Consider the following 27573-nt stretch of genomic DNA (forward strand, 5'->3'; position numbering starts at 1 on the left):
AGACCACTGAAACCGAAATCATTCTAATTTTGCTGGGCCATGTTTGAGAAAGAAAATACAGCAAATGCAAATCTGAATTCCCTTGCTCAGAATGGAGTGCACAATCCCAAAAAACACAGCCAAACACTGGCTAAAAATGCAACTCAAATCTCTATAATGTCTCTATCAGAAATCTGCCAGAGCATCCAATTTCTCCCAAAACCTGCCAAAAGCGCTTCAAAACACTCACAGAAAGGTAGTGTGAACTGAAACCTGTCAAATTGCTCTCCCAACACAGAAGCCCCAATTTGTGGCTTGAAATTGCAACCAGAAAGGGGCAAATGGTCTGAAAGCCCCAAATGTTGCACAAATTGCTCTCTATTTGCAAAAGCCCGCCGAGTCAAACAACACAATGACATCATGATTGGCCACTTGCCCTTTCATTTTAATTAACTCCGTATCATTAAAGGCTGTATACCCCGTTGCTGCGGGCTTAGATAGGATGTTATCAGGTGCACTCGTCACTAGCTTAGCAACAGACACACATAACAAACAAGGTACTAACCTCTGAGAAGATCCCGCTAGCTGAATCTACATCTCTTCCGCTCTGGGACTTCCCTCCATCTCCACGTCGCATTCTGAGATCACAATCTCAGCCATCCGACGATCTTTGTTACGTGGACAATCCTTCCACTGATGAGGTTGAAGGCAACCAAAACATAAGCCTTCTCTCCTCGCTTTTTCCCTTTGTTCTGGGTTTAAGGGAGACTTAGACCAAGCCCGGGCTGCCATTGGGGTTACTTTCCTCTTTACTCCAATGGTGGTACTTGGTTTAGGAGTCTCAGCCGGTTTCGCCTGCTTGGCTTGACCACTCGGCTGAGAACCACTCCCTCTACTAATCCATTTCTTCTTAAACCCAGATTTCTTCGAATACCCATACTGGGTTCCGACCTGTGCAAACCCACTTGGCCTGCTGCCCTTGGCATCTTCATAGTTCAGGGCTATGGCTATTGCATCATCTAACGTGTTCGCGTACTTAGCCCGAACTTCCATCTTTATTCGATCATTCAATCCAAATATGAAATCTTTCACTTGGATTGATTGAGGCAGGGGTTCATCAACCTTCATTACGCTCTCTCGAAACTTATCAGTGTATTCTGCCACTGATAAATTTCTCTGACAAAGGTTTCTATATTGATCCCAAGCTCAGGATGCTTCGTCAGGAGGTAAGAAGTGTTTCCTGAATTCTCTTTTAAACCCCTCCCAGGTAGTGGATGCTATACCATCTTTTTGTTGTTTAATCCACCACCGATCCGCTGCCTCACTAAACATGTGGGTGGCCTTGCGGATTTTCTTGATGTCATTTCTGATTTCACAAATGGCGAACGCCTCGTCCCATTTGTGTAACCAGGTCTCAATGACATCGGAGCTATGGTCGTTCATCCGACCAGAATACTTTTCCGGTCTGTAATTGGCAATATTTGGCACTTTAGCCTTCCTAGGCTCGACCGTATGGACACTAGACTCCGGTTCCATTGGAGCCTTTCCCTTCTCCTCTCGAGAAGGTCTGGCAGACATACTCTGGATCGCTCTCCTAAGTTCGGACTGCCCTGCATTGGCCTGTAATTGCTACGCTAACAACTGTTGCAAGGCATCCTCCAGCAATGCAATCCTGCCAGATAAAGTGTGAGCTACTGGGCGCGACACCTGCTGGGTCGGCCGGACTCCTGATTCACCAGGGTCCCTCCTGGAAGCTCCTTCTTCTGCTTCCATTCTGTTCAATGGGTGTTTTGTTTTGATTTTGGGGCTTTTTTTTTTCTTTTCTTTTTTTTTTTAAACCACCACTAGCAAACTGTATTTACCAGCTGACACAATTCAGTGTACTAGGGAATTCCTGCAAACTAACTCTGACTGAAGCACACAGGCATAATCTCAATCTCTGCCACAACCACAAAAGCCTAACTGCTTCTGACAAAACAGGAATAACGAAGACCAAATGGGAAAATAGATAAAATGCTCCCTGATTTTGTTCGCTCCTGCCTCAGCTCCACAAACTCGAATCTCCGAAGCCTGCGCTCTGATCGAAATCTGTCTGAGGGAATCAGGTCACTGTCACAAGCCAGCCAACCAAGCAGCTAGATATCTCGAAGCCTGCAGCCTCCACGTACGACCTGCTCTCTAATTGCAACTACAGTAGATGAACGAACTGGTGGCCAGAGAAGTCCCGCAAATGTCATAAACTACTTCTGTGAAAACGTAGCAATCTGTTTGGGATTTGTCATAGCCCACGAACTATATGCGTGACCATGGACGAGACAGATAGGTTATTCGTCAACCTATCGTCTATCTTCACCAACCTCCTCAAATCCCGCGCGTCGCCCAATCACGTATCACGTGCCTGCGCTCCTCTATCACGACCAGTCACCTAACACCCCGCCATCTTCTACTAACCCGTGCGGGATGATCACCGAACAGCCACATCGTCTGTCACGTGAAGGTCACGATCCCTTTGTCTGTGTCTCCATTGGGCGTCACGCACAGCAATCCGTCCCACCTACGCTCTGGTCCTTCGACACCCCTTTCGTGTCAACCTGCGCTCACGAATCGCTTGTGCTGTCCATAGTCCCTGTTGTTCGTCGTTACAATCCACGTATCCCTCGATCTCTCCACAGGCTCTGATACCAATTGTAAAACAACTACTCTAATTCCTACTAAAGATCACGGGAGAAGCACCGAGTTATTCCACCCAGCCAAATCCTGCTGAAGCGTGAGAACTCATCAGAGAATTCGAAAAACAAAACATACGTAAACACCATCTCCTTCTCTCACTAACTTCAACAAGCCCCATCTCCCTAGATGAATCTAGATGCCGCATGTCATCCATATAGGGCCTTCCTAATGCAACATTCCACCCCTCTCCTGGGATGCTTTAATTCCTTTGCCCCTAGGCACATTTCTTGCATTAGGCCCTTAGCCTTAGATCCACCTAGTCTGGTGCTATCAACCCTCACCTAGGACCTTGACATTAATTCCCTCTCGATCATTTACATGAAGCGCAAAACGAATATATTACAATTATAGATCCTTTAAGGGAAATGTCGACTGATTCTTCCGAGGTCATGTTACCTCGGCTAGAGCGTAACAGGCAGGCAGAATACGGGCACCAACTTGCGGGCAGCAACTCCAAGAGAATGTCAGGCAAAAGGAGCAAATGGTGGGCTGGAGCAGAGGTCAACGATAAAGAGGATGGACAGCTCCACGTTGAGCTGGCTGCATCATGCTTGGGCTGTCAAATCATTGAGCTCCAGAACAAAATTCGCACGCAGAAACAAATTTCGTCACTTCTTGCAAGGGCTGTAACTTTTCACAGAAAACTCAGATTGCAATGATGTAAAAACAAAATTTGTAGTACTCAAGGTCCTCTACAACTTTGCTGAAGACACAAAGCCATGATTCTGCTTCTAGATTCGGATAGAAGCGTCACATCGTCCGCAGGTCACAGAAAGATATAGCTGAAGGAAGGAGAAGAGAGGTGGCAGATCATGGCGTGGAGAAGAGAGCTCTAGATGGAATTGGAGAAGCCATTCGTCCAAGGGGAATGAGGGAGAGAGGCTTCAATGTCCTCAACCTCTTGAAAGATAGTCTAGCTCTGATACCATATGAAGATGCAAGATTAGGACATTGGAATGGAATGGAAAGGAAAAGCAAGACTAGGAAAGCATATTGAAAATGAAATAATGCGAGAAAGAAATATATAACTAAGCAAAGTACTTACATGATCAAGAAAGGCATGAGGCTTGATGAAAATGACAATGAAAGTACAATGCCTTTATAGGATAGGCACACACACTCTAAGTGTCAAATGTATATGGGATAAGTTCCATAGTGACACATGGCACTCTAGGATATAAAGTAGTATAGTACTACTCTAGAACACACTAAAAGTCACTCAAATTGACTCCATTTCCTAACACCAGCCACATAATTTTACCAAGAAGTGAGGCTCTGTGCACATTGCCACAACAGCCATCAATCAAGGAGAGTACAGAATATGAATGATTGCCACGGCATACCTATAAATAAAGGGTTGATCTAGGATTCACAATCTATAAACTACGAGCTGAACTAGGATTAAGAGACTCACCAGCACGTCTGGCCAACCAAGTATGATGAATCAGTTAAATGAAGGAGTTCCATCAGTTCCCAGCAGTCAGCTACAGTTAACAGGTTGACCTGCTAGGCTGACAGCCTAGATCTCAGAAAATGGCAGGCTGGTCTGACTACTAAAAAAAGGTGTTGTGGCCCATAAGACTCAGCCAATTAGCCAATCATTCATCCATGGGGCAGGCTGGAAATGCATGAATTTAAGCAGTCCATATCCAACAAGATAGTCATTTGTTGATTCCTCCAATTGTTGATTCCTGCAATTGTGATTAAATTAGCACTGCAATGCTTGGAGGTAGCAGATAAGATGTGTTGCTGTATCAGGTTTCAGAGATCCACTGTAAGATTGCCATGTCTGGAATTTCCATACCCTTTGAAAACCAAGCCTTAATACTCTTAAGCTTGTTGCAGCATCCTTTTTGCATCTTCGGGTTCATTGGGTTCCTCTTAAGGTTAGAATCAGTGCATCCCATGCATATACATTGTTAGCAGAGCATAGGATGTGCAATAGCTTGGAACCTGTACAAATTGTTCATTCTCACAAAAGCATGAAGTAGTTCCAGACCGTATCAGTAGTTGATGAAATCCTTCGTCCCAAAGAAAGCCACGAGGAAAGGTAAAACGACTTGGAACTGCAGTATACAAAACTGCAGGCCAGTAGAGCCAGTACTGTGTATTGTCTTCAACCTACATGTTTCACAACCAAGAAAAGCATTACTCAAATGATAATTTAGTGGCCTTAAAGAGTAATAGACGAATCACGTAAGAGTCAAAAACGCAATCCTCTTGAGCAGACCAAAACACCATCTTAGGAAATTAAATCGAATATTGAAAGATAACTGTACAAAAGGTCATACAATGGAAAGTTCGTTGAGATTCACACAACGGCGAAAAGGAAAAATCAAAATCATTTGAGCATGCCAAAACACTATCTCAAAAGATTGCATTCGAACTGTGAAGATGATTACATAAAAATAATACATTAGGAAATTTTCCTATAGTGCAGGAAAATATTGCAGGACAACACATAGGCAAATACTTGGCACACACACCCGTGCGCTCTTAAAACAGAGCTCCATGTTCATTTACTTTCTTACACACATACACACGCAGACGCATATAAAAACACAATGTGCATCCATGACTAAAAGTGAGAGCTTCACATATTTACACATAGACACGTGAGTGAGGGAGAGTGAGAATGAGAATGAGAGTGTCTGCATGCACACATGTGTGTTCTCTCGTTATGCCATCTTGGCATGCTGTTCCATATAACGATAGGGGTTGCTTTGCAAAATACGAATAAGGGCACACCCTTGGTCAATTACATCTGTTGATTCTCTATCCCACCAAATATCACCAATGTTACCCTAAACAGTTTCAGTTCAAAACAAAAATTGGTTTTTAAAACAATTTGGAGATTCGCCCACCAAAACGTTGCCTAATTATGAAATTAAGTATAAATTTTAAGATAATATTATATGCATTGTCTGATACCACAACTTTATATTCCATGGCACCACGACCCTAAGAGAAATTCACTACCTAAGTCACGGTCACGGAGGAGTCATCTTGGCCGATCGCTACATATCAATGGCATGCCTGTCAAGAATGTATATGTTGATGGAGGGCTGCAATCAATGTCAATAGTGAGCAGACTATGCATGAAGCGGGTCTGAAAAGTGATGCACCTTCTATGTACAAGATAAAATTGGCAGACATCTCCAAGGCAAAGTCCTCTGGTTCAATCAGTGCAGTCAGAATAGATGCATGTGATGTTGCAACCTTGTGTACTTTTCATGTGCTCCCGACTAAGCCAAACAAGAATGCATACCTGATTATTTTGGAAAGGCCATCGCTGCATCAAGCGAGAGCGATAAAAAAGTGTGCCACTTGATTTTGCAGGATGGTGAAGTGAAGTATAATTTGAGGGATGGGCAAAGAGAGGTTTTAAAGAATGGAGAATCTGAAGATACATCTTCATCGGAGTTGATTTTGCCTCAGAGGAGTCCACCTCCGGCAGTCAGAAACTTTAACTGAAGGACTGTTTGGCTCGACTCTGGATACAGCTACGACACCTCAAGAAGAGGACCATGCCGATAAAAGATCTGAGAGGAGGCCAGCAAACTCAAAATGCTAAATCCACAATTAGAGGTTTCCTTGGCTTTTGCCACTGCCTACTGGCAGACGCGCAATGTGGCAATGGTGCAACATCAAATCAAGTCAAATCCGGATGCTAAACCAATGGTTCAAAGACTCTAAAGCTTGGGGGTGATTCAAGAAGAAGAGCTAAAGTAGGAGATAAATAATCTCTTAGATATTGTTGTAAGCTTTATCTTTCATGTAGAGAATTCAAAATGGGTGTCAACTGTAGTAATTACACCAAAGAAAGGGGGCAAGTGACATCTTTGTGCGGATATGCATCCATTCTATCATCTGCATGGATCGTATCTGACGTGTGCTTAGGCACACAGGACTAGCTTTGATACCCTAGGGAGGGTAGGGGCTAGGTGGGCGATTCTCTCTGTTGCAAGGGCAATGGTCGAGTTAGGGTTCCTGCTATTTTTAGCAGCACTAGACTCGATCCTGTATAAGGAGCCGATGGGTCCAGTTTCCAGTGATGCAAGTCAGAGCAAGCTTGGCTTTTCCTTGCTGGTCTGCGGATGGGCACCTACTTTGTAGCGTAGCCCGGATTCCCAGTGCAGTCCTGAGGCCCTATGGGCGCCTCCTCGTGCTACGGGATGCCAAGATGGTTGTGGACTGGATAGATGTAGATGTTTGTGCCAGCAGCCCATCCTGTTGGCTCCGGGGGTGCTCAGATTCTACGCGTCATGGACCCATGAGCATCATGGTTGGATGTTGAGCATGCTTGCGCCTCTCTTTGTGGTTCTATGATCGGTTGTTTGTGCTTGTGTGCAGGTCAGGATTTCTAGAAGTGATTGTGGTCATGTCAGTTGGGTATCAGAGCCCACTGCTGGAGGGCAAGTTTGCTGTAGGTGATGGCGATTTTGCTTGGTTCTTCCACGTGTGTGCAAATTTCGTTTTTGCACTGCTTTTGGCTAGGAACTACTAAATTTCGTCAGTTAGGTAGGGATGGTGTGTTATCTGTGTGTGGGAGGACGAGTCCTGGCTAGGATTCGAGGATTGGTACCTGATAGGAAGGGAGGTAGTCAGTTTCGTTGAAGAGGAAGGGGCAAGATTGAGGGAAGTTTGGCAATTGATTTCAGAGGGTGTCTGGAAGAATTTTAGGGTTGGAGATGCGATTCGGTTGGGAGAAGAGGCTCAGGGTTGAGTTTTCTGATGGGAAGGCCCAGAGGTGCTCTAGGATGTAGGCGCCTACCCTAAGAGAGAGGAGATCTCCATCAGATTGAGGAGAGATGGCGAAAAGCAACCTTGCTTTTTGTCAGAGTAACCCCCAAGGCAAGCATCCAAAATTGGATGGCCTTGCTTTTTCAAAAGCTATGGCACCATTTTTGGCTAAAAGCTCATGAAAGGCGCTCTCTAGTTTCGAGGCATGCAGCCCACGATTCGTTAGCGCCAACTGGCTCATTTATTCAGCTTGTTGTTCTTCTTGCCCTCCGTGCTTCCTGCCACTGAGATGCCACCTAGTCTCCATCTCCCTCCTCTGGCTCACAGCCGTTTAGCTGCTCGACCAGTTCCTTGCTTTGTTGTTGGTGCTCTCGCCTCTTTGTTTTGAGACAGCCCACTGGCTGTTTGGCTTCACGATTCACCCCACCAGTAGTTCATTCTGCAAATTCGCAGATAGGGGCAGCTGCCATCTGGTTCTCCTAGCCGCCTTGCTGTTCCACATTTTGATCCGCTTGTGCACTGTCCATTTCTCTCTCCAATCACAATTTCTGGCAGGTCTTTGCCGTTTACAGCCTCCGATCTCCTTCTAGGTATTCGTCTTGCTGTATTCTCCCATGGCCGATGCAAACAATCTCCCTCAGGCAGATCAACATATAGCCAACTCAAGCCAGCCTTCCCAAATGTCTGAAAGGGAAGTCGACATGGATAACTATGATCTTTATGAAGATCTAGATACCAAGGAGGCTTTTAACCAATTCTTAACAGGTTTGGACGCAAAATTTGAGGTATTGGATTCGAAACATGAGCAGTTGTTTCAGCAGATCACTACCATGCATACTCAAGCTTTGACTCACATGGATGCAATGGCTTCGGTTCTTGAACCAAACATAACTCCAGCTCAGTTCTTTGGGGAACAAAAGGATCACAAGAAGGAAGTCATTGATACTTGGCTTCATAAATGGCAAGTACACTTCAACTTTCATCCCTATTCTCAAGACAAAAGAATTCAGTCAGCAGTTGGATGCCTAGCACGAAAGGGTCTTCTCGGGTGGAAGGAATTGAAGCCTCAGCCATCCACTTGCGCAGAATTTGAGGAAGCTTTTAGAGCTGAATTTCTCAAGAAGGAAGTTGACTATGACATCATGGCCAAGTTCAAAGCTCTCGATATGACCAAGTAAAATCTGACTTTCGAGACATACCTACAAAAAAATCGGAACCTACAGACTCAGGCTACAAAGATGGATCCTACCCTGTTGGGTTTCTTTGTAGATGGATTACCTGATTCATACAGGTTGCAAGAAAAGAATACATGATTCATACAGGTTGCAAGAAAAGAATAATAAAGCTCTATCCTGAAGGAGGCCATTCGTTTTGCACGCATATATGATGATACCATTGCCTCCACCAAGAAGTCTGCTGCACCCGAGACGCAGGGAAAGAACAAAAGAAAGTTCTTTTATTCAGCTTCTAGCATAGAAGAAGTGAAATCTTCGAATGTTCCTTCTCAAGAAAAGCAGAAACCGACTAAAGGCAGCAAGGAGCGCTTGCTTCAATCCCTTCATCTTCGGAAGGAAGGGCAATGTTTTATTTGTGAGGAGCGTGGGCACACTTGGGCTGACTGCCCAAAGAAGCCAAAAACCTCACAGGGACCGCGACCAAAGCTCAAATCAAGACAACCTCCAAAGTCAAAGACAGCCGCTCAAACTACTTTGACAGGTATTTTTGTTAATGTCCTCACACGCCCTCATTCTTGTGATTGTTCTTTTAATAATTCATTGTTTGGCCATCATGATCTCTACCGAACTTATGGAGAGATCAAAGGGACATGGATTCGTATCCTCTTTGACCAAGGTAGTTCTCACAAGTTTGTTAACCACAAACTTGTGCAGAAATTATAGTTGACTACGACACCCAGTGATCACACCTATGAGGTGTAGCTTCCAGTTGGGAAGCAGTTTTGAGATTGCAAGGTGGATCGACTTTCAAACAAGATTCAAGCCTACGAGGATTTTTATTTTTTTATTTTTTGGCAAAAAAGAGACTTCTATCAAGTAAGAAAGAAACTCACTAGAGCAAGCTCTATGCAGAAATACAACATGCTAAGCATGTAATGAAAAACACCTCAGAGGAATGAGGTAGAAAGAAACCAAGGCTGAGGCTGAAAATACTAACTCAACCCTGTAGAAGTCTCAGCAAAGAAGGGAGAGTCTCTCCAATCTCTGAGAAAAGTAACTATCCTGAAGGAGGCTACTCGAGATGATCCCTGCATGGTTGCCCAAATGGCCATCAGAGTGTGTACCGTATCTGTCTAAGTACTGGCCAAGATCTGAGAAGGGTGAGAACCTAAGAACCCTCCAAAGTCCCAGTGCCTCTGGCTCTCCAAATGTGCCATGCTGCAATGCTAGCTAAGACCTCCCATGGAGAGTCAACCGAGGAATGAGCAGTCCTGAAGAGAGTGGCCGGAACATCCTCTAGAGAGCACGACTCCACACGGTGTCGTCGGATGTGAAGAGCCGAAGAGGAGTCAAGTCTCTCAAAAAAGACCTGGGGCCCTGAAAGAGTAAGCCAAGCCACTAATCCCCAGGTCATATAGAAAGATAGACAAATAAAAGTGCTAAAAAGTCTTGCAATCCCCTTCCATATGATTCTCGCCTGTCTGCAATCCCAAAGGCAGTGTTGTATTGTCTCCAAAGCAGAAAGGCAGGGTCAGCTCCGAAGCTGGATCTCCATTGGTTTACCACTATCCCACCATGAATAGAAAGCCAAAAGAAGAGAGTGATTTTTCTATTCCAGTGGGATTTCCAGAGCCTCTGCCAAAAAAATTTCTGCAAGTCAGCCGAAATCTGAAAGTTCTCCCAATGATGAGCTCTGGTAGGCCTCCAACCCCTACAGCTGAGCTGGAATATTCTGGCATTACTAACCGTGTAACGAAAGAAGGGGATGCCCTTCTCTCAGTGCCCTTCATCTATCCATTCCATTCCCACTGTGAAAGAGAGCCATGCTCCATGAAGCCCACTATCCTGACTGGCTGAAACGGTACCTCCAACAAGATATCGTCTGTGGATCTGGACAGCCTTCCCCCCGAAGAAACATCAAAGACTAAGGCATCCTCATGTGTGTCATGAAAAGCAATCACCTGTAAAGGAACTCCCAGTCTGGAAAATGCCCCCATCCAGGTGGAGCAAGTAATAGGCATGTCATCTGTGTCCACCCAATCCAAGGGCAAGGCTGCATCAATCTGTCAGACTCTCCCTGCACTCCCTCTGAGATTAAGAACCATCTGGGCCTGTCGGTCTGTAGGAAGCTTCTTGAAGGCTTTCCATGCTCCCACAGTAGATGCAGGGCTCTCCCATCTTGGCCACCGCATGTAAGGAGAAGCTCTAAGTGGTCTGCCATGCTCATCCAAAATCCTGTCATTCCACATGATAGGCTGCCTTTCAATCTCTTCACAGGTGGATGGGGGAATCATATGAAGAGTACTCCTGAAGCTCGCCCATGCTTTCAGGATAGCAACCATAAGAGGAGAAGAGGGAGATCTAAGGTGGGTTGTGGTGAAAACCCATCTGGTACTGTGTGTCCAATCCTCTCCTGAAGTGGGCATGCGACACTATATGCATCTGATAAAGAAATCCTTCCAAGGCTCTTGCCCTAGCATAAGTCCTGTCACAACGACCTTGCAGAGTACACTGCCAAATAACCTCTCTAGCATCATCTATAGCCTGTGTGCCCGGATCTACAGTAAGAAGGGATGCAAACAAATCTGAAGCTACACGCATGACAACACCAAGATCTGATTGTAACACCCCGTCTAAGTCAACAAGCTGCGAGACACATCTCTACTATGTCTGGGCCCATGGGTAGAGAAAAAGTGTTTGTTGACCCTGCCACCCATCTGAATCCAAAAGGATTCCCGAGCATGAAAGGCATATTCTGCTCTCTAATCCAACAATGTCTGCATATGAGCCCTTGCTGCAGCAAGGCGCTCCTGAATCCAAACATCTGTGGGCCTCTTCTGCTCTTTCCTCTGAAGGGACACTAACTGCTGGCGTATACCAATCTCACGTCTGAGAATCTCATGTCTGTTGGAATCAGCAACTGTATGATAATAGTCACTAATTCCGGATAAGGCTGCAGCTATCTGAGATGGACGGACAGCTCCACCCTGTATGTGAGAAACCCAAATCTGTCAAATATCCTCCGTGAGGCTCTCCTCTGCATAAAAAGCATCCGGAATCCTGACACTGGAAGAGCGTCCTCTCCGATGAGACTCAAGAATCTGCAACACCACTAGAGAATGATCTGAGGTGGAAACCCCAGTAGAAATGCATACAGATCCTCCTCTGTTAAGTGCCCAATCCTCTACATAAAATCTATCAATACGTGCATGGATGGGCATGTGTATTCTCCTGTTCGACCAAGAGTACAGGAGTGACTGTGGCATAACATGAAAGACATCATCCAACCAAGTGTCCCTACCACTATACTGAAAGAGAAAGGCATCCCAGGCTGCCCTCTCCAAAGAATGAATTGAAGGTGGAAAGAGAAGAGAGAGAAGAACAACCGGGAGAGAGTGAGAGAGAGGAGTGACACTAAAGATGCGGGTGTGAAGTGATGAGCCACACCACAAACTCATAGGTTTTATTAGGATTAGGTTTTTCCCCCTATGACTGTCTTAAGACAGTCATAGGTGTCATATCTTTAATAAAGGGGTGGCAATGTGCCTTTACCCCAACAACCTCCCACCTAAAGGCCAATATGCCTAAAGGGGAGAAAAGAATAAAAATTACAGCAATATACAGTTATTGTATACAAGACCATAAAATAAGAGTGGTCTCATCCTAATCCCATGATGTGGCGGCAATGTGCAAACCGCTCTGTAGGCAAGCTCTTAGTGAGCAAATCTGCAGGATTATCATCAGTATGCACTTTCACAAGCTCAAGTCGCTTGTCTTCCAGTACCTCCCTGATGAAATGATATTTCACATCTATGTGCTTGGTCTTTTGATGAAAGACCGGATTCTTTGCTAACATGATAGCACTCTGACTATCACAATGCAAGACTGGCATATCTCCTGTAATGCCCAAATCTCCCACCAGCCGAGTAAGCCATATTGCTTCCTTGCAAGCCTCAGTGGCTGCAACATATTCAGCTTCAGTAGTTGACAGTGCAACGCATTTCTGCAACCGAGACACCCATGATATAGCACCTCCTGCAAATGTGAAAATATAACCGGTAGTAGATTTCCGGTTATCTGCATTCCCTGCATAGTCTGAATCTGTAAAACCATGCACCAATGCATCCTGCCTACCATAGCATATGCACAAGTCTTTGGTACCCTTGAGATACCTCAAGACACCTTTCACTGCTTCCCAATGCCGCTTGCCTGGATTTGCCATATACCTGCTGATGACTCCCACCGCAAAAGCAATATCCGGACGAGTGGCAACCATGGCATACATCAAAGAACCAACTGCAGATGCATACGGAACCTTGGCCATTTTAGCCTTATCATCATCTGATCTGGGGCTGTCCTTACTGCTGAGTTTTAAATGTGGAGGCAACGGGGTACTAATAGACTTCCCCCCCTCCATTTTAAACCTCTGTAGTACTTTGTCAATGTACTCCTTCTGTGACAGAAACAAAAGTCCCTTGGACCTGTCACGAGTAATCCGCATGCCAAGAATATGGTTTGCATCACCCAAGTCTTTCATGTCAAAAGACTTATGCAGTTGTTTCTTCAAAGCACTAATCTCCTGCTGAGATTTACTGGCAATCAGCATGTCATCCACATATAGAATGAGTAGCATCAAACTGCCATCCTTTGCCCGTTTGGTGTACAAGCAATGATCGGTCTCACACCTATGATACCCTTGGGACTGCATGAAGGCATCAAACTTCTTGTACCATTCTCTTGGCGCCTGCTTGAGTCTATACAAGCTCCTCTTGAGCTTACACACAAGCTGCTCTTTCCCTTTAACAGCATATCCCTCTGGCTGACTCATATAGATCTCATCATGGAGATCTCCGTGAAGAAAAGCAGTCTTCACATCCATCTGACATAAATCCATGTCCTCATGAGCAACAAGAGCTAACACTGCTCTCAAAGTAGTCATCTTGACTACAGGGGAAAAAATCTCATCAAAGTCAATGCCCTTCTCCTGCTTAAATCCCTTGGCAAGCAATCTGGCCTTATACCTCGGTAAAGCATTTGAATCCACTTTGACTTTGTAAACCCACTTGCATGGCAAAACTTTTCTGCCTGCAGGTAGCTGCACCAAGTCCCATGTATCATTTTGAAGTAGGGAGTCCATTTCTGACTGCATGGCTTTCTCCCACTTCTTTTTCTCTGTTCTTCCCATAGCTTCCTTGAAGCTGGAAGGCTCACCACAATCTGTCAGCATAATAAAATCAGCCACATTATTGGCTCCTGGAACAAACCTGTCAGGAGGCCGTTGTACACGGGTGCTCCTCCTAACAAAATGTTCCGGATTAGGCTGCTGTCTAGCCTGTTCGTCATGCATGACGGGTGGCTGTACCACCATATCTGGCTGTTCTACAGCCCCATTTGCTGGCATATCCAGTGGTGCATCATTGGCAAAATTATCTGGCTGATTTTCAGCCTGTATACCCTCTTGAACAGGGTTATCTGCAGCAGCCTGCTGCTGCATATTAATGGGCATTCTTTGCTGTCCGACATCATCATAAATAACCCTCCTGTATTCCACAGGTTGCACGGGTTCTTTGTGTACACTATCCTCTTTAAAGATGACATCATTGCTGCGTATAATCTTCCGTTTAACGGGATCCCATAACCTGTACCCCATTTCACCTTCGTCACCATAACCCATAAAGATGCATCTGAAAGACTTTGGCTCCAGTTTGGTGCGCAGTTCTTTGCGTACATGAGCAAAGCACTCGCAGCCAAACACACGTAAGTGCTTATATGAGGGTGGCTTGCCAGACCACACCTCCTCTGGCACTTTCAACTCCAAAGCCTTGTTTGGCGACCTGTTAATAATGTGAACTGCTGTTTGCACGGCTTCTGCCCAAAAGCCATGGGGCAATGCAGCATAAGACAACATACATCGAACTTTCTCCTGAATAGTTCGATTCATCCGCTCACTTACACCATTTTGAGATGCATTATGAGGGGCTGTGAGTTCCTGTTTAATGCCCTTAGCTTCACAAAACTGCACAAAAGCATGTGACACGTACTCACCCCCATTATCGGATCTGAGGCATTTCAGCCTACGACCTGTCCGATTTTCAACCTGAGCGACAAACTTCTTGAAAGCATCTAAGGCATCGCTTTTATGCTTCAAGAAATAGACCCACACTTTGCGTGTGGCATCATCAATAAAAGTAATGAAATACTTTGCACCCCCTAGTGATAACTGTGGCATTTCACACAAATCAGTGTGCACTAGATCAAGCGGTGCTCTATTTTGGGGAGTTCTCCTCTTATGAGGAGTCATAGAAAGCTTGCCAAATATGCAATGATCACAAGTAGGCAAATCTGAAAATGAAAGAGACGGCAGATAACCCAAACGTGACAGTTCTTGCATTCCTTTAACGGACATATGTCCCAACCGGCTATGCCACAATGAAATCTTTGGCAGCTCGGTTATGAGGAGTCATAGAAAGCTTGCCAAATATGCAATGATCACAAGTAGGCAAATCTGAAAATGAAAGAGACGGCAGATAACCCAAACGTGACAGTTCTTGCATTCCTTTAACGGACATATGTCCCAACCGGCTATGCCACAATGAAATCTTTGGCAGCTCGGTTATGGCAACAACATGATTACCTACACTGGAAACATAAAGAGGGTACAAGGTATCACTCTTAAAACCCTCAGCCACTACAACCTGGCCATCAGTAATCACCCATTTGGAATCCCCAAATGTGGTGTGGTAACCACTGTCATCCAACAAGCCAGTGCTAATCAGATTTTTCTTGATTTGCGGCACATGACGAACACCATCAAGCATAAATATGCGTCCATCAGGGAATACTACCTGTATACTGCCAATCCCTGCAATCTGACATGCATAGTTGTTCCCAAGATGAACAACTCCATGAGTACCTGTGTAGGAAGTAAACCACTCCCTATGAGGAGTAACATGAAAAGAAGCACCTGAATCCAAGAGCCAGGTGTGCATGTCATGGCCATCAATAACCAAAGTATGTGCAATTACAGCAGAAGAGCATAAAACATCATGTCTGTCACTGTCACTGTCCTCTGCTGCAACATTCACTGCATCCAAGTCATCTGCCTTGGCCTTGCCTTTGCCTTTGCTTCCACTGCCTGCATCTTTTGCCTCAGCCTTCTTGGCTTTCTGATCCCGTATAAACTTGAAGCACTTAGACTTCACATGTCCCTTCTTGCCACAATAAAAGCATTCAATATCCTTTTTGCCACGGGACTGACTGCGGGATTTGGACTTACTAGCAGATCTCCCCTTCTGCTGAGTCCTGCCTCTTTCCTGTACCTGCAAAGCATTGGAAGACTTGCTGCCCATATTGTTCTTCCTGCTCATCTCCTCCATAAGGAGAGAGCTCTCCACATCAGCATACATAAGAATGACATTTGAATTTGACAGGGTGGTCTTGAATGTGTCCCAACTCTCAGGGAGGGTACACAACAAGAAAGTAGCCTTGAACTCCTCATCAAGGTTCAACCCCTGTGCAATCAGCTGTGTAAAGATGGCATTGAACTCACTCAAGTGTGAGGTCATAGTTGTACCTTCCTTCATGCGAAGATCAACCAGCTTCTTCAACCAATAAACCTTACTGGCTGAACTCTTTTGGGCATACAACTCTGCTAGCCTCTGCCATAGGCCATAAGAGGTCTTTTCAGCCTGAACATTGAACACAAGAGTATCAGAAATAGTAAGCATGATAGCTGCCCTTGCGGACAAATCAAGCTCCTCCCATTCGTCATCTGCCATGTCAGATGGCTTGACACCCTTCACCCTTATGGGCTTAGAAATCTTCTTAAGCAGAAGTACATTCAAACACTGTTCTGCCCATAATGCATAATTGTGTGCCCCTTCCAATTTCTTTATGTTCAGAATTGATGATTCACTTCCCCCTGATGCCATATCAGATAAGGAAAGTACCTGACTCCCTGTAAGTCAAAAAAAAGACTAAATAAAATTCTGATTTCTCAGAAAAAACCTGCTCTATCAAGAGCCAGGAGCACTCACAATAGTGCTGTTTTTACTGTCAAAAAATCTGCAGCAAAACAGAAAAAATTGACACACTGTACCGTGCTCAAATAGGCATAAAACAGTAATTTCAGAATGCTGCAGCTGTTCCACAAGTGCTTTAACAGTGCATCATCAGCTAACAAAGCACAAAACACTGCTGTCCTGATCACTTCTCCCACCTCAGATGAGGTATTGCACTGATTTAATATGCATAAACCACTTGGCATACACTGTTTTGTTCACTGAAAAAGAGGCTCCAGACACTTCAGCCTGTCACAAACCTGCAACAGAAAATGGGATAAATCCCAAGCAATCACCCTTCTGCCAAGGGGATAAAAGACATCTGAAGATCTCTGACGATAACCCAAGTGCTCTCAAGCAAAATCTGGGCAAAAGCCCCTTGATTTAACACCTGTACCAAGTGAAAAAAAAAACACCTCAACATTGAGGTAGCAAAGAAAATACAGCGCTCTCCTGGCACTTTCACCTGACAATGCAATGCATAAACAGCCCTGTGTACACAATAACAACACAGATCCCAACGTACAAACACTGAAGAGAAAATCTTTTGAGCACTGTCAACGATGGACAGTTAGGGACCGAGTAAACTCGATGCGCCCTGGCCAAACGTGGCTCAACTGAGATTTTCCAAGGTGTCGTACACAAAATGTGACCTGTAGAAATGTCACTGAATACACTGCGGAAACAAGACCAATGTGGGCTCCCTGGCTCCACACTGCCTCAAGGCATACACTGCATAAGCTTCCAGGCAAAAGCCCTTTGAAAATGTCACCCAAAAACTGAGATTTGCACTCAGCAAAAGCATAAAAATCCTCTGCAAAATCAAGGCATTACCTTCCCGAAACAAGATAACTGTGCAACCACCACACACTGTGGTACTAGTCACCTCAAGCACGAGGGACAAGAGTGTACTTGCTGTACCTCAAAAAAAAAACACAGTTTGAAGGACTGAACAGCCAGGAATGCTCTCTCTTTGCCTTCTTTTCCCAAAGAAAAATGATGTACTTGCTGTACCTGTGTACTGGCAACACTGTACCTGCTGTACCTGTGTACTTGTGCAGGGTACGAAATCCCAGAACAGAGAGAGAAAGAAAAAAAAATTTCCGAAATGCTCTTCCCTGATGCAGCTCCCTGTCGAAGAAGTTCCTGACGCTGCTCCCTGTACGTACGGCGGCGTCCGTACAGTACGGACGCCTGTACGGAGTCCGTACGGCTGTACGGACGGTCGTTACACGCGCGCGCCTGCGCGCCGCCTTGTACGAAGCCCGGAGGCTGTAGCAGCTAGCAACAGCTAGCTGCTACTGTGCAGCTGCTGGCGCTGCTCGGCGCCGCCCTGCTGCAGCCCGCGATGCGCCCTACGCTCCTGCCCGCGCTGCGCTGCCGCTGCAGCTGCCCGCGCTACGCCCTGGCTGCTGCCCTTGCTGTCCCGCTGGCCCGCGCTGCCTGCACAATGCTGAGGGCACGAAGCCCGAGGGGAGGGGGAAGGGTAGAGAGAGGGGTAGGCAGGGGTAGGGAGGGAGTGAACCCGGCTCTGATACCAGTTGAAGGTGGAAAGAGAAGAGGGAGAAGAACAACCGAGAGAGAGTGAGAGAGAGGAGTGACACTAAAGATGCGGGTGTGAAGTGATGAGCCACACCACAAACTCATAGGTTTTATTAGGATTAGGTTTTTCCCCCTATGACTGTCTTAAGACAGTCATAGGTGTCATATCTTTAATAAAGGGGTGGCAATGTGCCTTTACCCCAACATGAATTCCACCTTGTCTGCCTCCCTTTTTGTCTGAAGGCAACTCGACCATGTTGAAGTCGCCACCAATGATCCAAGAATCTGCAATGGGGGCCCAAGAGAGTAACTCCTTCCAAAAGGAGATCCGCTCCCCTCTGTTGTTGGGAGCATAAAGATTGAGAAGACCAATCTTACGCCCTCCAATCAAAATAATGATCCATTGAGCTCTAGAGGAGGAGATAATACCATGACCAGCAACCAAGGGGAGAATAGAAGGAGAGACCGAAATGCAAGTACCTCCCCTTATGCCCATAGTAGGCGACCAGAAGGTATGTCCTGAAAGCAGTTTGCAAGACTTAGAGCAATCACTGGCATCCAACTTGTGTTGCTGGATAAAAAGGATATCAATAGCACCTCCAGTGACACCTGGATGAAGCTGATTCCGGATCAGCTGCCTACGGCGACGGTGTGGAACTCCGCCTAGGCCCTGGTCAAAGGATCCCCACACCTGCTGAAGGGGAGGCCCTATCAAAAGGAATCCCAATGACCGGGACCCCTAAGGTGGAGGACACAAACTCCTCCTCATCCATGAAAGTAACCGAATCTGCCAGTGCCGAAAAAGAGTTCCTGATAAGCAAGTCTGCCTGAGGAGTGCGAAGAAGACCTGCACTCGTGGAAGATAGAGGAGAAGGAGCTGGGCGCTGAGGAGGCCTATGGCTGGGCTGAAGAGGAATCTCGAGTCCTCATCTGTGCCTGCACTTTCTCAGTTGTCCTGACTGTGGTAGGAACAGTCTGCGGGGAAGAAGTACCTGTAGCCCCCTCGTGGTCAGAAACCAAGGTGACTGAGGCTGGTGCATCTGAAGGCCCCTCCTGGTGTGGAGTTGTAGTGTTTGGGGCTACAGCAACATCCACCTCTAGAGTCTGAAGACGTATGTCTGAACAGGATCAAAGGTCTCCTCCTGAGGTATGGGAGCCGCTCTGATAGCTCTCCACCATGGTACTGGGTGTGCTGTGGGCATTGGGCGCCCTGCTGCCCCTGGTGGTCCTGGGGTGCGCGAAGCAGGGTGCCCTGCTACTCCTGGTGGTCCTGGATTGCATGGTACAGGGTGCTAGGGAAGTGCAGTCGAGGTAGTACGTGAAGGAGCCGCACCAGAAGACCTCTTGGGTCTTTTTCTCTTCCTTGGGCAATCTCTAGCAAAGTGCCCAAGGGTCCTGCAAATCCTGCACTGGTCCTGTCTACCTGAAATCTCGACTCTCTGTCGAAAGAGAGAGCTGTCTAAACGTTGAAGCATGATGTGGTCATCTGAGATGTTAGGGTCAAAGACAATGACCCTAACACGAGGCACCCCGTCTGCACTGACTGCCTCTGCTGAGGAAGAAGGCATGCCAAGAAGGGGAGGGATCCCAGTGACCACTCCGAATGTGGCTCCGATAGTGGCAAGCAGTCGATGGTAGACCTGAGGAAGACCAGGAAATCTAATGAACAGTGATGTGACCTGCCTGTCCTCCTCAACCGAATCAAAGCCCAAGGTGTAGGGTAAAAGAAAGATCCTCCTCGAACCCAAAGCCAGGGGATTAGCTTTGAGAACAAGGGATGTGGACTCGTGGGAGTCGAAAACCACTTGGAAGAATCCATGTCCCAGAAGTCGAATATCCTTGAGGTGTGGGGCGAGATCTCCTGGTAATGCCGCTAGCATCCAGTCTCTAGCCTGTGATCTGGAAGGGTGTGACCCAAAGATGCGGGCGAAAAGTGATGTGGAGCCCCCTCTAATTCCACATCTTTCTTGAGCTGCTTCAACTAGTCTTCTGAAAAAATGACTGTTCTCGCGGCCGGTGGAAGTGGACGGAGATTGGCTGAATGGGGATCCATTCGCCAATCGATGTGAAAAGGCCGATTCCAACACTGAAAAAAGCTCCGTCCGTGAAACTACTGCCCAGAACGCCCTAGAACACGGGTGCAGGAAGAAGGAGAAAGAGAGGGTAGGAGAGAGGGGAAGGGAAGGAGAGGAAAGACTAAGGGGGGGAGACGGAGATAGGCTGAAGGGGGAGGCGTAGAGGAGCTCAGCTAGGAAGAAAGGGGGCGGGGAGGGAGAGGGTGGTCGGAGAGGATTTTTTTTTCCCTTTTTTTTTTTTTGGGGGGTGGATAAGGGGAGGTTAGGAGGGAGGGAGGGGACTGACGGGGAGGGAAAGGGAGGGCGGGGGAGAGGAACCGGGGGGGGGGGGGGGGGAGAGGAACGGGGGGGGGAGAGGGAGGGCGGGGAGGGAAAGGTAGGGGGCAGCGGGGAGGGGGAGGTAGGGGGCAACGGGGGGGGGGGGGGGGGGGGAGAGGGATGGCGGGGGAGGGGGCGGGGGAGGAGAAGGGGACGGGGGGGCTGGTGGGTGGGAGAGAGGGAGAGCGGGGAGGGGGAGGGAGGGGCGGGGGTGAAGGAGGGGGGCGGGGGGGCTGTTGGGTGGGGGAGAGGGAGGGCGGGGAGGGGGAGGCAGGGGGCAGCGGGGAGGGAGAGGTAGGGGGCAGCGGGGGGGGGCGGGGGGAGGGAGGAGGAAGGAGAGAGGGAGGGTGAGGGAGGAGGGAGAGGGGGCTGGCGAGAGGGGAGGGAGAGGCGGAGCAGCGAGGGGGGGAAGAGGGGGGGGCAGCGAGGGTGAGGGAGAGGGAGAGGGGGCTGGCTGAGAGAGGGAGAGGGGGAGGGCAGTAGCCCACAGGGAGAGGAGCAGCTGATTTGGACGGGATATTTTGGAGTGCTATGTTATGCATTTGGATCATGCAGACTTGTTATTGGGCATCGAATGGCTTAAAACCCATGATGTCCAATTTGGTTGGAAATCGCATACTCTTTCTCTTTTGCATGGCCACACCCGTCTTACTATACAATGTGATGACATACATCCCTCGGAGGGACCTCTTGTAAATGCGATTCAAGTTCGAAATATATTAAAAACAACTTATGATGATGTGTTTCAATGTGTTTTGATTCCATCCTCTTCATTTGTTGTATCTATGTTTGATACCAATGATTTAAGTGTGGTCGAACATATTGAATTGAAGAAGTTGTTAAACAGTTTTAATGATGTATTTCTTGACCAACTGCCGGAAGGGTTACCTCTAGAATGGGCAGTGGATCATCACATAGATTTAGTCCAAGGTGCTCAGCCTATAAGTATATCACCTTATAGGATGAGCCAGTTAGAGGAGGACAAGTTAGCTCAGCAACTTCAAGAATATTTGAAGTTGGGGTATATACGCCCGAGCAAATCACCCCAGGGTGCTCCCATTCTTCTGAGGAAAAAGAAGGATGGTTCTTGGAGAATGTGTGTGGATTATAAAAGATTAAACAAAGTCGCAATTAAGAATAAGTATCCTCTCCCTCGTGCTGATGACTTAATTGACAAATTGGCTAGAGCGAAGTATTTCACTAGATTGACTTATGTACTGGCTACCACCAGATTCGTATTTATGTGAAACATATGGAAAGGAATGACTTGTTCCGAGATTACTTGGTCAAGTTTGTTGTTGTGTTCTTGGATGATGTCTTAGTTTACAACAAAACTTTTAAGGACCATATTGGTCATCTCAGGATCGTCTTAATTTTACTAAGACAGAATAAGATGTATGCTAAGCTTAGTAATGTGATTTCTTTATGAAACAGATCATTTACTTAGGACACAAGATTTCTCATAAAGGTTGTATTGACTAATCATCAGTCAATTAGATATGTGTGTGAAGGGGATGATTTGAGGGGAAGGAAGGCTAGGTGGGGAGAATTAATGCAAGACTTTGATTTTGAGATTCGGTATAAGAAAAGTTCTTTGAACAGTGTTGCCAATGCCTTAAGTCGGATTAAGATGGTAAATGCTTTGTCATTTACCGAGATATTCTTTGACCAATTTCAATCCTTGAGAGGGCTTTGCATGATTGATAGTCACTTCAGTCATTATTGGCAGAAGGTCCAAGATGGGAGCGCAATGACTGACTAGGACTCAGGGATAATGCCACCTACTGTTCAGGCGACAGGAGGTCAATGGGTGATTCGGAATGGCTTGCTGTTCTGAAATGAATAAATTTCTATACCAGATGTGTCAGGTCTTCGATCCAAGATTCTTCGGGAGTGTCATGACGCACCTAGTGCCAAACATCCTGGGCTACACACGACTCTATCTCTTGTGAAATACAGTTTTTCCTAGCTTGAGATGAGAGAATTTGTTCTGGACTATGTAGTAGGTTGCAGTACTTGTCAAGTAACCAAGGCAAAACACCTTGGAAGCACGGGGTTACTACAGCCCTTGGAAATCCTTGGTAATAAATGGGAAAGTATTTCCATGGATTTATCATGGGATTGCCACGAACGCGCAAGGGTTATGATTCCATATGGGTTGTCGTGGACCACTTGACAAAGATGGCTAGATTTCTACCTACTAGATCAACTGTTACAGCGAGTCAATTGGCAACAGTTCCTTGACCAATTGTTTCGTTTGTATGGGTTGCCGGCTGACAAAGTCAGTGATTCGGATTCTAAGTTTACGAGTGAATACTGGACGGTTTTCAAGAGGCAGTCTTCATGGAAGACTATTTACCCATAATTGAATTTGCTTATAATAGTGCAAAGCATTCAAGTACCGGTTTCAGTCCTTTTATGCTTATGTACGGGCTTCAACCTAATTCTCCAGTAATGGTCGGATTCAAGGGAATCAATAATGATGCTGCTAAGACATTCTTGCAAGACATGCAAGAGATGCTGCACTTTGCCAAGCAGTCTATTAGAAGTCCCCAAGACAAGTACTGATTTTATGCTAATAACAACGTTCGCCTAGAGAGCTCTCTATTGGAGCAATGGTATGTGTATTCGTACCTACCTGAAGCTGTCTCGGGAATCTCGAATTATTGAAGAAACCTATCTATGTCTTATCTATCTCCTCATACGTGCGTATTCCCCATGAGCCTAAGTACTGGACAGCTTAGAAAACTATCCCCCAGATACTGTGGTCTGCAGATTCCACAGGTCCTGGAACCGTGAGCATCATGGTTGGGTGATGAGCATGCCTGCACCTCTCTTTGTGGTTCTATGATCGGTTGTTTGTGCTTGTGTGCAGATCCAGATTTCTAGGAGTGATCGTGGTCGTGTCACATTCAATCCATGCAGGAAAAGGGATTTTATCCCTTCCTTTCCAAGATGAACTTTTAGATCAAGTGGCTGGACATGAAAGGTACATTGTATGTGATGGGTACTCACAACAGGTATATCCAGCCCGTATATTATGCTAGTCGTTTAGTGGATGCTGAAAGGAGGTATTCAGAAACAGAAAAGCAGGGGCAGTGATGTTTGCTATACACAAATTCAGGTCATACTTATTCTTTTTTGGAGATTCAAGGACCATACAATATCTCATAAAGAAGCCTAATCCCAGGTGAAGATATGCTAAGTGGTTGGAGGAGTTGCAGGGACTTCATTCTCTTTTGTCACTAAGAACTCTACACGTGCTATCTTAGCAGACATGCACACAGGGAGGAAGGTATCAGAGGATGTGAAAAATCACATTAAAGAGAGAGAATGAAAACTGGCTGTAAAACAGTGCACATAGCAAGACCAAAAAGAGAGTGTGCCCATGCATACGTTAACTTTGACGGAGCATTTCAAAGAAGAACAGGAAGGGGAAGCATAGGAATATGCTTATGCAGTCGATGGTCAAGAAATTGCAGCGAAGGGGAAAGAAATAAACTCCATAGCCTAAAATAATGAAGCTGTTTGATACATGGCTTTAAATACAGTCAAGAAATAGGGGTTCGGAAGCCTTGTATCTATGGAGAGTCTTTGCTGGTAATATGCCATATGCAAGGAACTTGGCAAGTGCGCAAACAAGGCACGCTGGTGCATTGGCTCAGGAGGCACTCAGAGAAACAGTTAATGTAATGATTTTAGAATCAAGGTTGGAAGATTTCCAGGATATATACAATTACTTACAAGAGGGGAAACCTCCTGAGAAGACGTCTAAACTCTAAATAGGAATAGCAAAAGTTACTTGTGAAGGCAAGGCCTTATAGGCTATTAGCATATACATTACATAGAATGCGAAAAGACTCGATGCTGCGAGGAATATTTGCAAGAGTAGAGGTGATGCAAGCCTCTCATGAGGATATCTGCAGAGGCCATTTTGCACATGAGAACATAGCTAGGAAGATTTGATGGCAACATACTTATGTTGTTGTATGCATACTTGCCAGGATTTTGGGAGAAGGGAGTTAAAAACGGGCCCACTACATATACCTAGATGAATCCAGGAACATTCCCAAACTCATCCTCTAAAAACACAACATAGTGCAGTTTCAATCTCATGATAGTCACTCACAAGGTTGAAAACCATAAACTCCATCATGCATAGCAGGGACTAGCTACTATGACATCCCCACTGACGTCATCAGCGCCCAACAGTGGGTGTAGACCATAGTATAAAAATATGCTCTCACACATACAAATCCACATACCCACACATACTTGAGCATCCATTTATAAAAAGTCTTTGTACTGAGTTTCTGTCGGCACTCCGGAGGTGACGGCCAGACTCAGCCATGATGAAGGCTAGCACTAAAGGAGAAGGCTAATCAAAAGGTAGTCCAAAATCTCTTCATTCAAGCTACAACTGCTTGTGAAGTCTAAACATTTTCATTTTAGTCTCTCCCCAACGAGCATCTAAATCTAAATCTAGCTGATAGGGCAACGCACCATTTAAGATAGAAAGAATTATCACAATACCAGCAGGCCGCAACTTGGACGAAAACTTCACAAGGTGAAATTTGCATGTTCGCTAATACGGCAGAAGCATATACCTAGATGAATCCAGGAACATTCCCAAACTTATCCTCTAAAAACACAACATAGTGCAGTTTCAATCTCATGATAGTCACTCACAAGGTTGAAAACCATAAACTCCATCATGCATAGCAGGGACTAGCTACTATTCTTGCATTAGGCCCTTTTGAAAAGTGGGGGTGGATTTTGTGGGCCCTCTACCATGCTCCCATCATGGGAAATACTATATCATAATTTTGTTACCAGCTGGGCTAAGCGGTGGTGAATTGTAGTGCCAAGACAGTGGGCAATTTCTTGGTAGAAAACATTTATGCACAGTTTGGACGCCCTCTCAAGATAGTAATGGATCATGGCCCCACGTTCAGAGGGGGAATTTGGAAGATCTTGCTGTCCAAACTTTGACGTGAGCATAGATTCTCTTCAGCGTACTATCCTCAATGTAATGGCTTAAAAAGACCAACGAAACACTATGCAACATATTGCTAAGATGATTGAGGAGAGCAGGAGTAAGTGGGAGAGATGCCTGCCACTGCTTTATGGGTTTATCGTATTACACATAAAGTGGCCACAGGTTTCACCCCGTGCCACTTGGTATATGGAACAGAAGAAATCTTCCGATTGAATTGGAATTACCTTCTTTGAGGATGGCAATGGAGAATGAAAGGGGCTGGAAACAGGGCCTGCTTAGGAGTTGGTTAGGACTGGTAGAGGAGTGTTTTGAGCTGGTTATTGCCAGCTGGTTGGAGCCAGCCAGACCAGCAAACCACCCAACCAAAGAGGCGGGTCAACCAACCTGCGGGGTTGGTTCAAACTGACCAACCAAGGGACATGGTTGGGCCAGTTGGCCTGTCTAGTCAGCCGACCATTGGTGAGCCACCCTCCTATAAATAGGGCACTTTGGCCCATTGTTTGAGTCATATAGTGGTGCACTTTCTGCCAGTGTTTGTAACCTTTTTTAGAGGCACAGCTCAGCTTTTGTTTAAAGACGCAGTTCCAGCCTCTGTGTGGAGTATTCCCAAGGCATAGTTTCAGCCTTGGATTGTATCTTCCAGTATTAAAGAGCAGAAATTTTCCAGCATATGTTTCTTGCAGTCTTTTGCAGTCTATTGTGTGGAGATCTCGTGGGATGGACATGTGGCGATCATTTACCAAGGGAGGTCGAATAAAAAACACAGTTTAGGAGCCAAACTTCTCTTCGTCCTTCACCCTTGTTTCCCATGGACATGGCACAGCTTTTAACTTTTCAGGCTTGGAACAGCATCTACCTCATCTACACCTAGTGTGTCCATTCCAACTACTCTATTATTTCCCAAGTTGTGTTGTCCTTGTCTTGGCATTAAACTCATCTTGCAGTCACACCTCCCAACTCCTTAACTCGTTAAAATCAACTCAACTATTATTGGCCGGATGCACAAGAAAGAAGGTAAAACTTCTAGCAAGTTCAACACACAAACTCCTTGAGACAGATTCTCTATGCCTAGAGTAACCTAAATGGTGATAAGTTCTCCACTGCACGTTTGGCAATTGTTGAGTGTGTGCACTCAGCCAAAAATGAACCCTCGACAAGCACACTAGGTTTGATTTTTCGCTAGTTTTCATATGAGCATCCCATACATCCATTATTATGAAATGTGGTCTAAGCGAATTCTCTCTAGAATTTGCTATGGGTTATTTCCGCTCTTTAATCCAAGTTTCTTAAAAGCCAAGTATGCTCATGACAAATACTTTGCCATAGTATCTCAACTTGTTCACAACTCATCTAGACTCTCATCCAAAGGACATCCCTCTAGGCTCTTGAAGGCTTTGACTTTATGGGGGTGTCCAAAGCAACTTGCAATGGGATCCTAGGGAGTAGGAGAGGAATGATGCAAGAAACCATGAGAAGAACCTCCCATTCTTTCATTACACTGTTAACAATGCTAGGAGGTTAAACCATAGTTACCAAGAAACGGGAACGTTCAGGAAATTCGGGTGTCGGAACGGGAACGTTTCAGGAAGGGGGAATGGGGAACGGGAGTCGAAATGCCACATCATACATGACACGTCATCAAATGATATAAAACTATGCTAGAAAATGAAAGAAACTAGCATTTAACAACTTTAAACTTTCTATGTAAGCTCTAAAATACCCATTTGAAACTTTCAAAGAGCAAAAATAAATTAAATTTTGGGACGTTTCGGGGCCCGCCTTGATTCCTGGAACGGCGTTCCAAAGGTTCTGGATGTCCAAACGCCATTCCCTAGTAACTATGGTTTCAGCTCAATGTCAGAGGCCTGAATTCCTCTAGAGCCCTTCACTGAGAGGAGTTTCAAAATTTTGCAGATTTGTAGAAATCTTTTTAAAGAAGGCTCGGGAATTCT

The 27573-nt window shown here is 45.8% G+C and overlaps 1 protein-coding gene across 4 annotated transcripts in view; it reads right to left on the minus strand.

Moving 5' to 3' along the window:
* LOC147886493 (mannosyl-oligosaccharide glucosidase GCS1-like) overlaps nt 1–27573 on the minus strand; it is a 161609-nt gene that overhangs the window by 81812 nt on the left and 52224 nt on the right. For all 4 annotated transcript variants that reach the window (XR_015543283.1, XR_015543284.1, XR_015543282.1 and 1 more), the window contains exon 11: nt 4709–4830. Coding sequence is in view for 1 of the 4 variants with exons in the window: in XM_087395129.1 (XP_087251255.1) it covers nt 4709–4830 (122 nt within the window). In the remaining 3 variants the exon portion in view is untranslated. The remainder of the gene's footprint in view (nt 1–4708; nt 4831–27573) is intronic.

The sequence above is a fragment of the Dipteris shenzhenensis genome, chromosome 24 (genome assembly GCF_047967505.1).
Source record: "Dipteris shenzhenensis isolate YYH24624 ecotype China chromosome 24, Dip_SZ_1.0, whole genome shotgun sequence".
Taxonomy (NCBI): domain Eukaryota; kingdom Viridiplantae; phylum Streptophyta; class Polypodiopsida; order Gleicheniales; family Dipteridaceae; genus Dipteris; species Dipteris shenzhenensis.